Source organism: Nomascus leucogenys, chromosome 14 (genome assembly GCF_006542625.1).
Source record: "Nomascus leucogenys isolate Asia chromosome 14, Asia_NLE_v1, whole genome shotgun sequence".
Taxonomy (NCBI): Eukaryota; Metazoa; Chordata; class Mammalia; order Primates; family Hylobatidae; genus Nomascus; species Nomascus leucogenys.
The window spans coordinates 54,954,637-54,969,257 of NC_044394.1; the positions used below are offsets into that span (position 1 = coordinate 54,954,637).

General features: G+C 36.8%; 1 protein-coding gene across 5 annotated transcripts in view; it reads left to right on the forward strand.

Moving 5' to 3' along the window:
- The window catches only part of ABCA6 (ATP binding cassette subfamily A member 6), a 61,624-nt gene extending 47,003 nt beyond the window's left edge, over positions 1-14,621 (forward strand). For 3 of the 5 annotated variants that reach the window (XM_030828406.1, XM_030828407.1, XM_030828409.1), the window contains 14 exons: positions 2,065-2,184; positions 3,739-3,816; positions 5,023-5,114; positions 5,808-5,928; positions 6,537-6,654; positions 7,550-7,641; positions 8,071-8,225; positions 8,751-8,826; positions 8,903-8,997; positions 9,944-10,063; positions 10,261-10,401; positions 12,118-12,197; positions 14,010-14,065; positions 14,210-14,621. In XM_030828406.1, the coding sequence (XP_030684266.1) occupies positions 2,065-2,184; positions 3,739-3,816; positions 5,023-5,114; positions 5,808-5,928; positions 6,537-6,654; positions 7,550-7,641; positions 8,071-8,225; positions 8,751-8,826; positions 8,903-8,997; positions 9,944-10,063; positions 10,261-10,401; positions 12,118-12,197; positions 14,010-14,065; positions 14,210-14,311 (1,446 nt within the window). In that variant the 3' untranslated portion in view covers positions 14,312-14,621. Of the gene's footprint in view, positions 1-2,064; positions 2,185-3,738; positions 3,817-5,022; positions 5,115-5,807; positions 5,929-6,536; positions 6,655-7,549; positions 7,642-8,070; positions 8,226-8,750; positions 8,827-8,902; positions 8,998-9,943; positions 10,064-10,260; positions 10,402-12,117; positions 12,198-13,125; positions 13,422-14,009; positions 14,066-14,209 lie in introns of those variants that run through there. The other 2 variants (XR_004033427.1, XM_030828408.1) reach the window with 2 other exon arrangements.

Consider the following 14,621-nt stretch of genomic DNA (forward strand, 5'->3'; position numbering starts at 1 on the left):
GGTGTATATCGGCTCAGCGGACATGTGTCCTGAAAGTCTGAGCCCCGAACAAAGAAAGAGAGCAACTTTTAAGCATTTTGGGGCGGGAAAAATGTGAAGCAGGAAGCAGGTTTGCAGAAGTGAGAACAAAGTCTGTTAGTCATTTATGCCATGACTTACATCTTAGGAAAAATATGAGTTGCAATTTAACTTTCACTTATTTATTTTGTGACCTTGCAGCTGCACAGCAAGAAAAACAGGGACTTACAGAACTTACAAAATATGTGGGAAAGAGATATGGTTAATGTTTCTTGGGACAGACAGTATTCTCTTTTAACTTTAACTTCAGCGGGGGGGGCACTACTTGAATTCTTTTCAGCCTTGGTTAATACAGCAATTCACTCTATGAGCTATTGTTATTTTTCTGTTACTATAATTTTTACTATTATCACTTATGCTATTATTCTGTTATTTTCTTAATTTCCTACTTCAATAGAGGAAAAAATTTAGTAACTTGCTCAGAAAAACACAAAAAATAGTGACAGGCTCAGGAATAACTTGAAATCTCAGACCTTATGTCATTCCTCATGTTAAAAAATATGAGACAGTAGCATGGTTGGCAATACTGATTCAAAACTTGCACTGATGAACACATCTTGATTTCAGTAGGCTAAAAAGTTTCAAAATTATACCTCTTCACAAAGACCTTGAGCAGTTTGCACTAAAATTTGTATTTGCATACAAATAACTTATAATTTATTTCTAAATATGTATTGAAAATATATATTGTGAGAATTTATCTTTCATCGTACAGCTAGTATCAGCTTAAACCATGCTAGTCCTAGGACTAAGGCAATTTGTTTACTCCTCATGGGATCATATGTCAGAAGGTATAGTATGTTGATATTCAGTGCAGTTGTCCTTTGGTGATCTGGGATCCATTTGGAAGGACAGTGTTGGCAATGTTTCTCCATCATTGAGTGAAGCTACAGTCAGCAGTTAATTTGTTTCTAGAGTCCAGTGGACTTCCATACCCCCAGGGTTGTGGTGCTTCACTGGTACCCTAGACCCCTGTCTGATTAGGCAGTATCTTTTCAGCCTATTATGCTGTGTGGTGGAGGTATAGTAGCACATCTTAGCACATGGAGTTCTGGATTATCCTCTCACACTGTCAAAGTTTAGACTCCTCTCTTGTTCCAGTGGATGAGAAGAGAGGAAAGAAACTGTAGAAATATGGAGGTCTGGTAGAATAAGAGGAGTCAGCTAAGTGAACTAAAGGACTTCAGAATGAACCCCAGATTTCTCATTTGTAAAGGGAGAGATAATAAAAGTAGCTACATTATGGAGTTGTGAGGATTAAATAATTCATGCTAGATTATTAAAACCTGGCATTTATGTAATATTCAGTGAATTTAGCAATTATGATTCTATTTTTATTATAATCAGTGCATTAATAAGATCTGGCAAAGGGTAGTGCTCAATACATACTTGACTGATCAATTGATTCTTAAAACAAAAAAAATAAACAATTATCCTTATTTCTTCCCATTTGCCAGTAAAAAAATTGTAAAATAAAATAAGTCCATCACAATAAAAATACACAGTCTCAGAAAAGTCATTTGTTTGGTATGGGGAAGAAATGGAGCAGGAAGGACAATGAGAAAGCTCCACAGTAGTCTGGTTGAGAGACAGTATGGGTTGTTTGGTTTTTTTATAATAGCCATGTAACTTTCAACATATAAAATTCATTAGCAATATTGTTACCTTAGCCATAAAAGGGTAATCCCTCTATCCTCTTATCTTGGATTAAATTTAATAATACATGTCAAGAAGTCTGGTCATTTTAGCTTTCATCTTAGTCTCCAGTCTTTATTAAGAATTTTCTATTGGGGATCATATGTATTCTTGTTAACAAAAGCTTCTTCCCTACTATCTCCAAAAGGAGAAACTATCATTGCCAAATGGATATATCTGCATATGGGAACATTATGATATACATCATGAGAACACCTGCATCTTAAATGTTTTACAAAATATCAATGGGTTGAGTATGTCTGATACAATATATTTGAATTTGCCTTGTAGGCCTCCACCATCATGTCTTCCATCACTTTAAACAATAATTTTGACCTAAGTATATGGATTACCACCATGGTATTCGTTCCTTCATATACCTTGCTTGGATTTAAAACCTTTTTGGAAGTGGTAAGAAATGTTACCAACTGTGTCATTAATTTTGAATATGTAGCTTATTAAAGTGCTTTTCCCAGATCAAGAGAGACAGAAAGTAGTGGAAGTGGGGAGTAACAGCAAATGGGCATAAGAGATTTTGGGGGGAGGATGAAAATGTTCAAAAGGGGAATTGTGATGATGCTTGCACAACTCTGTAAGCTTACTAAACATCCTTGAGTTCTACTCTTAAAATGAGTAAATTTTATCAGATGCAAAATTAAATCTCAATAAAACATTTAAACTTTTGCCCTATTCACTTTGCAAAATATAGGCATTGTCAAATGCCATTCAAATATGGGTAATGCCAGATTGGGGAAAAATTGTGCTTGGTTTGACAGGTAATTTGTTAGCCACTGAGGATAAACTCAAATGCGATTCCATTCAATCATTCAGAAATATATATCAAAGACTATTCTCTGTTAGTCACTGTGCTAGTAATTGGGGACACCTGATGAGCAAGATAGCACAGTCCTGACTTTCCCAAAGCTTAGTGGAGGAAAAGATAGACCAAACTTACTCAAGTCAATACAAGGAACTTAAATGTTACAAAGGACAAGGGCAAAGGGCCAAGGGAGGATGCACAAAGCACAGCTGGTGTGTTCTAGCAAGTCAGACAATTCTTCTGGGCATGTTATATTTAAATACATGGCTAAAGGATGAATAATAATTAGTTAATGGGACAGGAGGTTAGCATGTTCTGCAGAGGAAAGCAAAGACCTTGAAGCAGGAAAAGCCAGGAGGCATTAAAGAAAGTGAATGTGGTTCAAGTGGAGAAAAGTATAAGATGAAGTCAGGGCAAGATAGTTAAGTGGAGAACACACTTTTTGGAGCTCTGTATCACTCTGGATGAAATGGCTTTGAGGAAAGTAAAGAGGGCTTCCATAATCGGGGATGTCCTTGGAGAACTGGAAAAGCCTCCATTTGCAAAAATACATCTCCATTGGCTGAGCAATGCCTGAAGTTCTTGATTAGAAACTAATCCCTTTGCTTAAAGTATTTTCCTCCTAAGTAGACCTGCAAGGTGAAATACATTCATCTAGATCTGTCATGTATTATATAGGAGGAATGAGTAACTTTCTGAATGAACTGACTGATGCAAGAATAACATGCTGGAACTAATTATCATTATAGGAAAATAGTCACCATTGGGATAAGAAGGGGCTCTGAAAAGGCTTGTCTGGGGCACTTAAGAAAAATATTGTCAACCCCCAGAAATTTTACCAGTGCCAGCACCTCTCTCTGCTGTGCTTTCACTAGACTTTCTGCAAATGTTAAAACCAATTCTTTTAAAAAAAGAATTGGAAGAGAGGAACAGACATAGGTTACTTGCTTATTGAAAGACAGTAAGAGTTGAGTAGGAGGTTCTCTTCTCTGTGGGGAATTACTTTGTCACTAGTGCACACAAAGAAATTGAGCTTGATGAGGAAAATAGTCAATATGTGAATTTTATGTTACTTAAATGCAAATGCAAATCATAAAGCAGATGAATTATCATTAGTGTGTGTGTGTTTTGTTTTGTCTTTTCAGAGAGACCAGGAGCACTACAGAGAATTTCTACAGGCAAATTTTGAATTGAGTGCCACTGATTTTCTAGTCTGCTTCATAGTAAGAAGGCCTTTCCATCTCAGCACACATTCTTTTGGATGACTGTCATTCACTATAACAATTTGATCTTGTCCAAAGTGTGCCATTTTAAAAGTGTTTTTATATGATTTTAGATAAAGCAATTACCTTCAGACATGTTTCTAAACCTTAGAGTTACTTTTTACAGGCTTGGATTGGCTACGTGTGTCCAAAATTTAATATTAAATTAATTTTTTGTTTGCTTATCCTGTTTACTGTCCCTCCTCTAAATTTGAGAGAGCTTGTAAAAAATAGAGATGCAATATAACTTACTTTCTTTGAATAATAGATTAAAAAGGCAAGAACTGAATAATAAAAGTGAAAGGGAAAATGATTATTTTGGTGTATTTAGGCTGAAGGGAACGACTGTCTTTGAATCCTATGTGTCAGTACTTTTCTAGGTACAGGAGAAAATAAAGACAGAGGTCCTTGCCCTCATGGAGCTTATATTCTGGTGGAAGGAGATGGATAATAAACTAAATGGATAATATGTGTGGTGTCAGATGGGTGGTCAGGAAAGTCTTCGAGAAGAGCACTTCAGTAGGAAGTGGCAAGAGTGACCCCGGCTCAATCCAGGGTCAGCCAGGCCAGTGTGGTTGTGACTGAATGACCAAGCAAGAGAGTGATAAGAAAGATGGCCACAGAAGTCATGGGATAAAGTGAGAGGCCAGGAGAAAGGGTTACACAGGGTAATCTAGATTACTCTAAAGGCTTTGACTCTACTCTGAGTGATGGAGGAGGAGTCATTGGAGAGTTTTAAGCACAGTGATAAGTTCAGACTTACGTATTAAAAAAGTAGCTCAGGATACTGTGTTGAGAACAGATGTTTAGAGCAAGAGGGGCAGCGATAGCCCAAGTAGGAAGGGGTTGCAACAATCCAAGTGAGACATTATAATGACCTAGGCCTGGGTGGGAGTATCATGAGTAGGGGTGAGAAATAATTGGGTTATGGATAATTTTGAAGATAGAGCAGTTAGAATTTACTTACAAACTGAATATGGGTGGCAAGAAGAAAGGAAACAGCTTTCACTAATCTGGATTGTGAATGTATAGCTATATTTCTCCCCCAGCTTATGAGAATGATTCACAACTATTTACCCAAAGACAAAACACCACCAACTTAATTCAAATGTTTAAATAATATTTGTGAAATTATGCCTAAATATAACTGTATTTCTTTGCTCATAGCCCTACTTTCAGACTTTGCTATTCGTTTTTGTTCTAAGATGCATGGAACTAAAATATGGAAAGAAAAGAATGCGAAAAGATCCTGTTTTCAGGTTGGGGTGAAATTTAACTTTATACTTAATATCATATTTTAACATTCCTAGATTGTGTCTGCGCTATCATCTTGTTAATACAGATTTACATTTACAATGGAAGCACATATTGATTGTCATTAGGGAAGGTGGATTGCTGCCTTACTGCCAAGAGATAGAACTCCCAGGCAGAGTTCTGGCTGTAAGCAGCTAAAAGAAACCTTCACTCCACCCAAAATTTAATAAGGACCCAAATATGCCATTCTCTCATCTGAGATAATTGTGCATCCTTGAAAAGAAAAGATGGGAAGGAATTGATTTAGCAACATAGTTGAGTGTTTTAAAAATGGAGGGCTGTAGATAGGGTGAGCAGTAAATGATGTTGAAAAAAAATCTGGTGTGATGAAGATGGGCTCAGACTGAGTAGAGAAAATGAGAGTGACATGAATTTTAAAGAGAAAGGAGCAGTACCTGCTGACAGATTTGAAAGGGTCAAAGATTCTTACTGGAAGAATGGCAACAACATCAAGAAAGGGATTCTGGCTAGTGGGAAAGAAGTTCTTGGCAAAAGCAGAAGCAATGTTGACAGTCATCATCACATCATCACCTGCACATTAGAGAAGAGGACAGTAGTAAAATCACAGGAATGCTGATTTTTGACACATCTTTTAACAGCTAGAATACCACATGTAACGCATTTCATTTTCTCTATAGAATTTCCCCCCAAAGTAGAGATGCTAAACCAAATCCAGAAGAACCCATAGATGAAGATGAAGATGTTCAAGCAGAAAGAATAAGAACAGCAACTGCTCTGACCACTTCAATCTTAGATGAGGTAAAAAAGCAAGGGGCAAAATGGATGTTAATGGAGATATTCAAGAACTGTCAAGAACAGGATTTGATATGCTGGGTTTCATTTTGAGAGTTTGGAGTTTGGTGCATTTCTGTATTATGCATCCGAGACACTCCAAAGAAGTGTCTGCATAATCAAGGCACTTCATTTATTCAGAGTGTCCTAGAAACTAAAAAGAACACAAAACCTAATGGTTTTATTTTTCTTTTGAGAAAAGTGGACTTTCATAATTAGGGGTATAACTGCAAGACCAAACAAGACCTCATCAGTTAAATAATTTAAGTTAGATTTGTCGAAGAATGCTAAATAGAGATTAAGATTTTAAGGGTTACTCTATTTGACTTAGATGTGATGGTTCCATGAGGTTAGCCACCCCTCTTCTGGCAAGACAATGAGCTGCTTCCATGAAACTCAGTCTATTTAGAAGCAAGAAATATTTTCTACATTAATGAATGCATATTACATTTAGCAGCATGAATTACTCTCAACTCAAAATATGGTTTGGTTTATGACATAAGGCATGAAAGGTTCCAGCAGAGACCTAAAGTCTCTGAAATTTAAGAGGAAAATCATACTGTCATCTCTTCTAGAAACCTGTTATAATTGCCAGCTGTCTACACAAAGAATATGCAGGCCAGAAGAAAAGTTGCTTTTCAAAGAGGAAGAATAAAATAGCAGCAAGAAATATCTCTTTCTGTGTTCAAGAAGGTCTGTAATAATCCCTTTTAAAACTTACCATTATTTTTAGAACTACCTACTGAACGTCTATGTCATAGGCACAGTTTTACTTGCTGAAGCATTCATTCATTTATTCAATATATATATATATATATATTTTTAGTGTGCCAGGGAGTGTTTTAGACTCTGGAAATACAATTATGAAGAAACTAGACAAAGAGCATCCAGGTAGAGGACATAGTGAGGGCAGGGACTCAGACACATTTGGAAAGGTTGTATCTCTAGCCAAGAGGCCAGTGAATGCATCCATAAATGGAAGGGATAAAGCTATACAGCTGAGCAGTGCCAGATTAGGTACAGCTTTTGAAAACAGCAATGAGTTTGTGTTTTATACAAGTTAGCGGAATACCATTGGAGAGTTTTTAGCGGACTTGTGTCATATTTAATTTATCTTTTGAAAAGATTACAGATTAGCTATTGTTTGTCAGTTTGGGTTGGGGGGGACAAGTTCAGAGGCTTTTATATTAGTTGGGATGAAAGATGATGGTAACTTGGACAGAGGTGGTTGAATTTGGGATGAAGAAAATATTCCTAATTTCTCAAGTTTGAGAATCATTCATACATGTACTCAGTGCATCAGCCATCTATTATGGAAAACAGTTGGACACATTTCCAACTGAAACAAGTAATCTGGGGGGAAAAGGACAGATGTATTGACATCAAATTCATTAGCTTTGCAGTAACATTTAGCATAATTACAGAAAATAAAGAACATGCTTTGGTGACATGGATTACATATATGTTATCAATCTCAGAATGGTACTAACTGAAGGGTGCAGAGATCTCAGAAGATTTCACTGGAGTAAAAGGTTTATGTTGTTCAGTATTTCACTTCCAATATTGATAGTCTGATTCTTTCTTTCAGGTGAAATTTTAGGATTGCTAGGACCCAATGGTGCTGGAAAAAGTTCATCTATTAGAATGATATCTGGGATCACAAAGCCAACTGCTGGAGAGGTAGTGAGGAAATGGTTTCCATTACCAAAATAGAAATTTCATGATACGTATAGATTATATCTTTGTAAGACTATACTATTTTTCTTTTTTTTGCCTTTGGATAAATTTTATTTTTCCCCTCTTTAAATTTTTACTGGGCATCAGGTGTTTATAACAGGACTTGGAATCTTACCAGAAACCAATTACCTTTTCCTCATCAGTTTCTCAGGAACTTCCTGAGCTTATTAGGTCTCTTTTCTCCTTTGCATGTAAAACTATATTTTTATATTTGTACTTTAAATCATTTTCTGTAATAAATATATGAAGTAATTTCTATAGTGTTTATTTGATGATTAAACAATTTAGACGCTTATATATGTCAGTTTCTGGAGTAATTACGCTATTGGAATAAAGGCTGCATGCCTTTCTAAAGCTCTTTTATTTTTTTAGGTGGAACTGAAAGGCTGCAGTTCAGTTTTGGGCCACCTGGGGTACTGCCCTCAGGAGAACGTGCTGTGGCCCATGCTGACGGTGAGGGAGCACCTGGAGGTGTATGCTGCCGTCAAGGGGCTCAGGAAAGCAGAAGCGAGGCTCGCCATGGCAAGGTACAGACGGGACCTGCGATTCCTTTGTGTCAGAATGCAGGGAGACTGTAGCACTAATGATGAATTCACTAATAAAGAACGGAGAGTGAATATGCTATCTCCATCTTTCCAGAGTGTCAGTGGCAGAGCAGGGATGAGGGACAAGACCTGACTTCCTGCATCCCTGAATGAGAGATCTTTAAAAAATGATTGTATAAAATAATTGACAAGGAATAAGTGAACGAATCACCACGAATCGTCATCCATTTCAGTTTTCTAATTTAAACAACCTGAAAATGAAACAATCATCCATTGTCAGTTTCTCATTCAGAATTCTAGTTTTTCCTAAAACTGTTTATGAGGCAAAAAAAAAAAAAAAAAAAATCTTTCATGTTCCAAAATAAACCAATCTCTTTTTTAAAATCATGAGTTAGGATTTTGACAATAATATTGCTAAACTTCCCTCTAATGCTGTTACTGTTCTGTGTGCTTGGATTTTCCAAAAACCTTGTCTTGACCAGATATTCTCATTCTGTTTTCTGTCAGATTAGTGAGTGCTTTCAAACTGCATGAGCAGCTGAATGTTCCTGTGCAGAAATTAACAGCAGGAACCATGAGAAAGGTATGTGCGGTGTGTGATGCTCTATGGAGAGCTGGTGTGGTGTGGCAGCAAACAGGGGTGTTTTTCTGCATTGCAGTTGTGTTTTGTGCTGAGCCTCCTGGGAAACTCACCTGTCTTGCTCCTGGATGAACCATCTACGGGCATAGACCCCACAGGGCAGCAGCAAATGTGGTGAGCATCATTATACCCCAGAGCTGCGAGCATGCACATTAGGGAAGGTTGCATATTTTAACTGATCTTGGAAAATCAGCCCTCAAACCCACTGGTTCCTGATTCAGTGGACATAATTTATATTATCAGGAAAACAAATATTTAACCAGTAGATGATCTAATCTGCATGATGTTCACGTGGTATTCAGGTTAAAAAGACCCAACATTTTCTTGGGGTTTTAGGTTTTTAATGTGGACTGTTAAAATACAAAAATATTTTGCCTTTTAATTATTGAGATGTCTATAACTGTTTCCTCTTTTTTCCCTTTTACTTTGTTTCCTGGGAGACTATTAACTTCCTGACACAATTTTCCTGTTTTTTTTTTCCTTTTTAATGTGACCTGTCAAATTTGTTCCTCCAGTTTTTCTCGGGTTTGTTCTTTTTCTTACTTTCCCATCTAGGATTTACCGTTTGGAATAATAAAATCTTCAGTCTAGTTTCATATTTGTCACTGTCTGATACTTTTCCAACTTTAACAAAAACTTTGTTATGGCAATTTTATACAAATGTAGAGAATCACTTATGAATCCGTTATTCCCATGGACAAGTTTCAGTAGGTATCAACAGAACCAATCTCCTTTCATCTATATCTCCACCCACTTCCTTTCTCCACCCTCCAATTATTTTGAAGGAAATACAAAGCAGCATATACTTTAATTTTTAAATATTTCAGTTAGTATCTTCAGAAGATAAGGAGTCTTACCGCTTTTTTAACTCAACTACAATATGATTAGCACATCTAAAAATACTTAAAAATGTTATTTATGTTACCAAAAACCTAGTCAGTACTTATATTGCACTTTTTTTTGCATTAGGATCTGAATATGATTCATATATTGTATTTTGTCTTGTTTTTGTTCTGCACTTAGTTATTTTAAATACTGTTAATTTTTTTGCTCACTTCAGGCAGGCAATCCAGGCAGTTGTTAAAAATACAGAGAGGGGTGTCCTCCTGACCACCCATAACCTGGCTGAGGCGGAGGCCTTGTGTGACCGTGTGGCCATCATGGTGTCTGGAAGGCTTAGGTGGGTGTCTTTCCAAAGCCTGCATTTGATGCTCAAAATGAGATTTCCCATGGGAAGGGCAAAATCCCTGTGTGTGGCTGGAGCCCTTCCGTTTTGCTTCCTTGGTGACACCTTTTCTTCTACATTTGAAATTTAAGAATAACATTAAAAAATTAAGGGCAATATTTTTTTGAACATATTCTCTTTCTTGCCCATAGATGCATTGGCTCCATCCAACACCTGAAAAACAAACTTGGCAAGGATTACATTCTAGAGCTAAAAGTGAAGGAAACGTCTCAAGTAACTTTGGTCCACACTGAGATTCTGAAGCTTTTCCCACAGGCTGCAGGGCAGGAAAGGTGAGACGGGCTTTTGATTATGGAGAAATATGGAGGCTTTATCCACTCAGTGGTTTCCTTTTTGCTGCGTGAGAACTTCATAGTGATTTGGCTTCATAATAAAAGTTAGGGACCTCAGAAATGGATTTGTTCAGTATTCCAGATTATAAGAGATTGAGACCTACTCAGGAACCTGTGTCCCCTGGGGCAGCCCAGGCACACTCTCCTCGGCCATCCCAGGCTGATCCCCAGCTCCAGAGGGGGACTTGGAAAGACTTGGGAGAAGGAACTTCTGATGACTCAAACCCACACAGGACCACAATGGTGTCCTTCCTGGGCCTCCTCATAAACGCTTAACATATATAAATATTTAAAATTTAAAAGATATAAATATTTAGGGTGAATTTTCCCCGTAGGAAACAAATGGCAATTGAGATAATCAAACAGTCTCTCTTTAATGGAATTTTCATACCTTAAAGTAGACAATGGAAAGGGGTATGTGTGTATGTGTGTGTGTGCATGACCACCTATCTCTGTGTGTGTGTCTGTGTGTGTGTGTTTGTGTATGTCTGTATGTTATTTGGGGGACGGCAAGAAGGTGGAGCAGAAACTGAATTTGAAATTCCCGTGGAGAGATAAGCACATCAAAAAATAGGACATAAAAGCTACTATTTTATTTTAGCACAGTGTAAATGTAATTAAATTTTCTAAGATAGATATCAGAACATGTAACTTTGTCCCATTCCCAGACGTTTGGTGTCACAAATCAGAGAAGAGGTTCTGATATAGGTGGGAAGATCAAAAACGATAAAACAGAAAGAGCAGGGGCTGGTCTGAAAAGGGCCAATCCTGGACATCTGGTCAACCTTAGTGCCACCTGGGAGCACCAAACCCCTGTTTGGGAATAAGCTGGGAACAGGGCATGAGGGTTTACAGCCAGAAGTAGCACACGGAAGCAAGATGCCCCAAATCAATTACAGCTCTTCCTTAGAGGTCAGGGAAGTATTTAAAGTATTTTATGTCCTTCCTCTACTGCTATCTCCAACTCTCCCAACCTCATATTATTCTTTACAAGTTAGATTTCTGGGAGGAGGGGGAATCAAGGAGATTCCAAGGTTTTTTGACTGGCAGCCCCAGCTTTATTGATTTCCTTATTTCGGGATGGCCCTGGGGCCTAGAAAGAGCCTTCAAAATAAATATGTCTTCCTTACAGATCTTTCACCAATATTAACCTCCATCTCCAAGATTTGCCACTTTTTATGGTTTTACAAAATAGTCCTGAATTTACTTTTGTTTAAATGTTTATATTTTCCATTGTAAATGTAAAGCAAATTGCTGAAAATGTAAGAAATAAAGAAAAAATTCATGCATTAAAAAAAAAAACAATGAATTAGCTTTCTGATGACAAAGATGAACATTTATTTTGGGGTTAATTCCCAATCTAATTTGAACTAATCAAAGGGAATAGTTCAGGATACCTGATTTTCAACAAGCAAAGGTTTTGCATAAGCTGAGCACATATATAATTATGCTGAGTTATTACCAGGAGAGCTGTCTGCAACAGCCAGATACCAAAAAGCAATTCAAAACAATGCTGTGATTTCATATTTAAGCCATACATTAATTTGCATTACTTTTATTTTAAGAAGAAAATTGTTGGTAATATCAATATTTATTCTGATGCTCATTTTCTCCCCTTGAAACTCAGAGCTGAATATGACATCTTCCTATTTTCAGGTATTCCTCCTTGTTAACCTATAAGCTGCCCCTGGCAGACGTTTACCCTCTATCGCAGACCTTTCGCAAATTAGAGGCAGGTAAGAGTGACCACATTCAAATAAATCTTTTGAAGAATCAACTAATACTAAAATAATAATTCAATGGATGCTAATTGTGTAATGATTTTTAAAAATAGGCCTGTAGGGCATGATTTTTAAGAATTCTAATGGTAGGTAATGGTGGGATTTAACCTCAATTTAGGTTAATCTGACTCCATGAAAAGAGGTTAATCTCCAGTGCAGGGACCGAAGCTGCAGGAAACACACATGCTTAACTGTTCTTACTGTGAAGCCATGGCATCCCCCTCTAAAAGCCCCTTTGTGTGGCCTGCTTTGCTTACATGTATATAATCCATTCACACCAAGTGTCCCAAATTATTACTTTACTCCATTTCTTTCCTTACATATCCACCTCCTTCCCACTTTTCTCCCTCAGTTGATGCCCTTGCTTTATATTTCACTAATAAAATAGAAGCAATAGAGAAAGTTTCCATCCATCCATCAACCTCCTTGTGTCTGTGCAGGTCTATTTGGCCTTCCTATTTGAATGATAGCTTTGACCGTCCCCTGCATTGTGTATAACTCCTCTTGCTGATTGAAATTGTCCACACTCTCTCTCCTGTCATCATGTTCTCTGCTTTCAACCCCGTCATTCCCAACAGCAGACCATTGGGTGTAATTTCTCAGCACAGCATAATGGTGAAGAGCTCAAACTTTAGAGCCCGTCTTTCTGGGTTCTCAGCCCAGGCATGCTGCTTACTAGCTGGGTGACGTTGGGTGAGGTACTCAATCCCTGCATATCTAGATGGTTTGTCTCTACAATAATGGATACTATTAGTGCCCACTTGGCCAGGTTGTTAGGATTAAATGAGTAAATATTTTAAGTGTCTAGAACAGTGCCTGGCTCATTGTGTTTGACATAATATACATCATAATATGTATCTTTGCTTTGTTCCTTCCACGCTAGGCAGATGACTTTGTAGTTCTTCCTAAATGCTGCCAGACATGTAAGCTCCTGCCTCAGGACTTTGTACTTGCTAATCCTTCTTCCTGGAATTTTCCTTCCTAAACATCCAGGCTTCTTCCTCGCATTTTCAGATGTTGGTTCAATTATTACCTTATTAGTGTGGCCTTCTCTGACCATCCAGTAAAAAAGAGTGCCTGGCGCTCCCTATTTATTTTTACCAGCTTTATTTTTCTTTAAAGCCACTATCATCATTAACTTTATCATATATTTAAGTGCTTGTGTGTTTAATGTCACTAATTCCTTCCACTAAAATGCAAACTATATCAAGGCAGGAGTATTTGTCTATTTTCTTGACTGTTCTATTTGTGGCATCTAAGAGTGCCTCACACATAGCAGATTCTTAGTGTATGAATGGTGAAGTATGCACACGTGGATATGTGAATCTGGTGACAACTGTCATGCAGACTTTTTGGTGGGGAAGTCCAGCAGAGAGGTGATATAACAGATGAACTGGCTGAAGAGAGTTTTGAGTTCTCTTAAAGAGGATGGGATAGGATCTTCCTCATGTTTAAGAATATTTTGATCAATGATGTAGTTCTTCAAGGAACATATATATCTTCCAAAGATGCAATACCAAAACAAATATTATTGAAACATAATATGAGAAAATGATAACATCAATATTAATATAGTATATATTTATATATAATATATATAATTAATTCTGTATGGCTTTCATTATTTCATCCTTACATCAAGCATTTGCTTATTCAGCTTTATTTATATTAATGATTTACATTTTTATTCTTTATGATTTTGAAAAAATTCTTGGTAATAAATTGTAAGCATCTACTATTAATACTAGTCTTTTTTTTTTCCTTCAGTGAAGCATAACTTTAACCTGGAAGAATACAGCCTTTCTCAGTGCACATTGGAGAAGGTAAGTCAACTGGTTTGACTTTGTATCATCCTGGTAAATTTCACATGAAAGCAACATGCATTTTCCTGTTCATTTGGAAGACCAACAACTTGATAATCTCTCTTCCCTCTTTCCTTCTTTCCTTCTTCTTTGTCTCCTAATTAGGTATTCTTAGAGCTTTCTAAAGAACAGGAAGTGGGAAATTTTGATGAAGAAATTGATACAACAATGAGATGGAAACTCCTCCCTCATTCAGATGAACCTTAAAACCTCAAACCTAGTAATTTTTTGTTGATGTCCTATAAACTTATGTTTTATGCAATAATTAATAGTATGTTTAATTTTAAAGATCATTTAAAATTAACATCAGGTATATTTTGTATATTTAGTTAATAAATACATAAATTTTAAAATTATTCTTCCTCTCAAACATAGGGGTGATAGCAAACCTGTGGTAAAGGCAATACAAAATATTAGTAAAGTCACCCAAAGAGTCAGGCATTGGGTATTGTGGAAATAAAGCTATATAAACTTAGAATTTTTAAAAAATATGACTTTTTTTACCTTTTACTAAAAA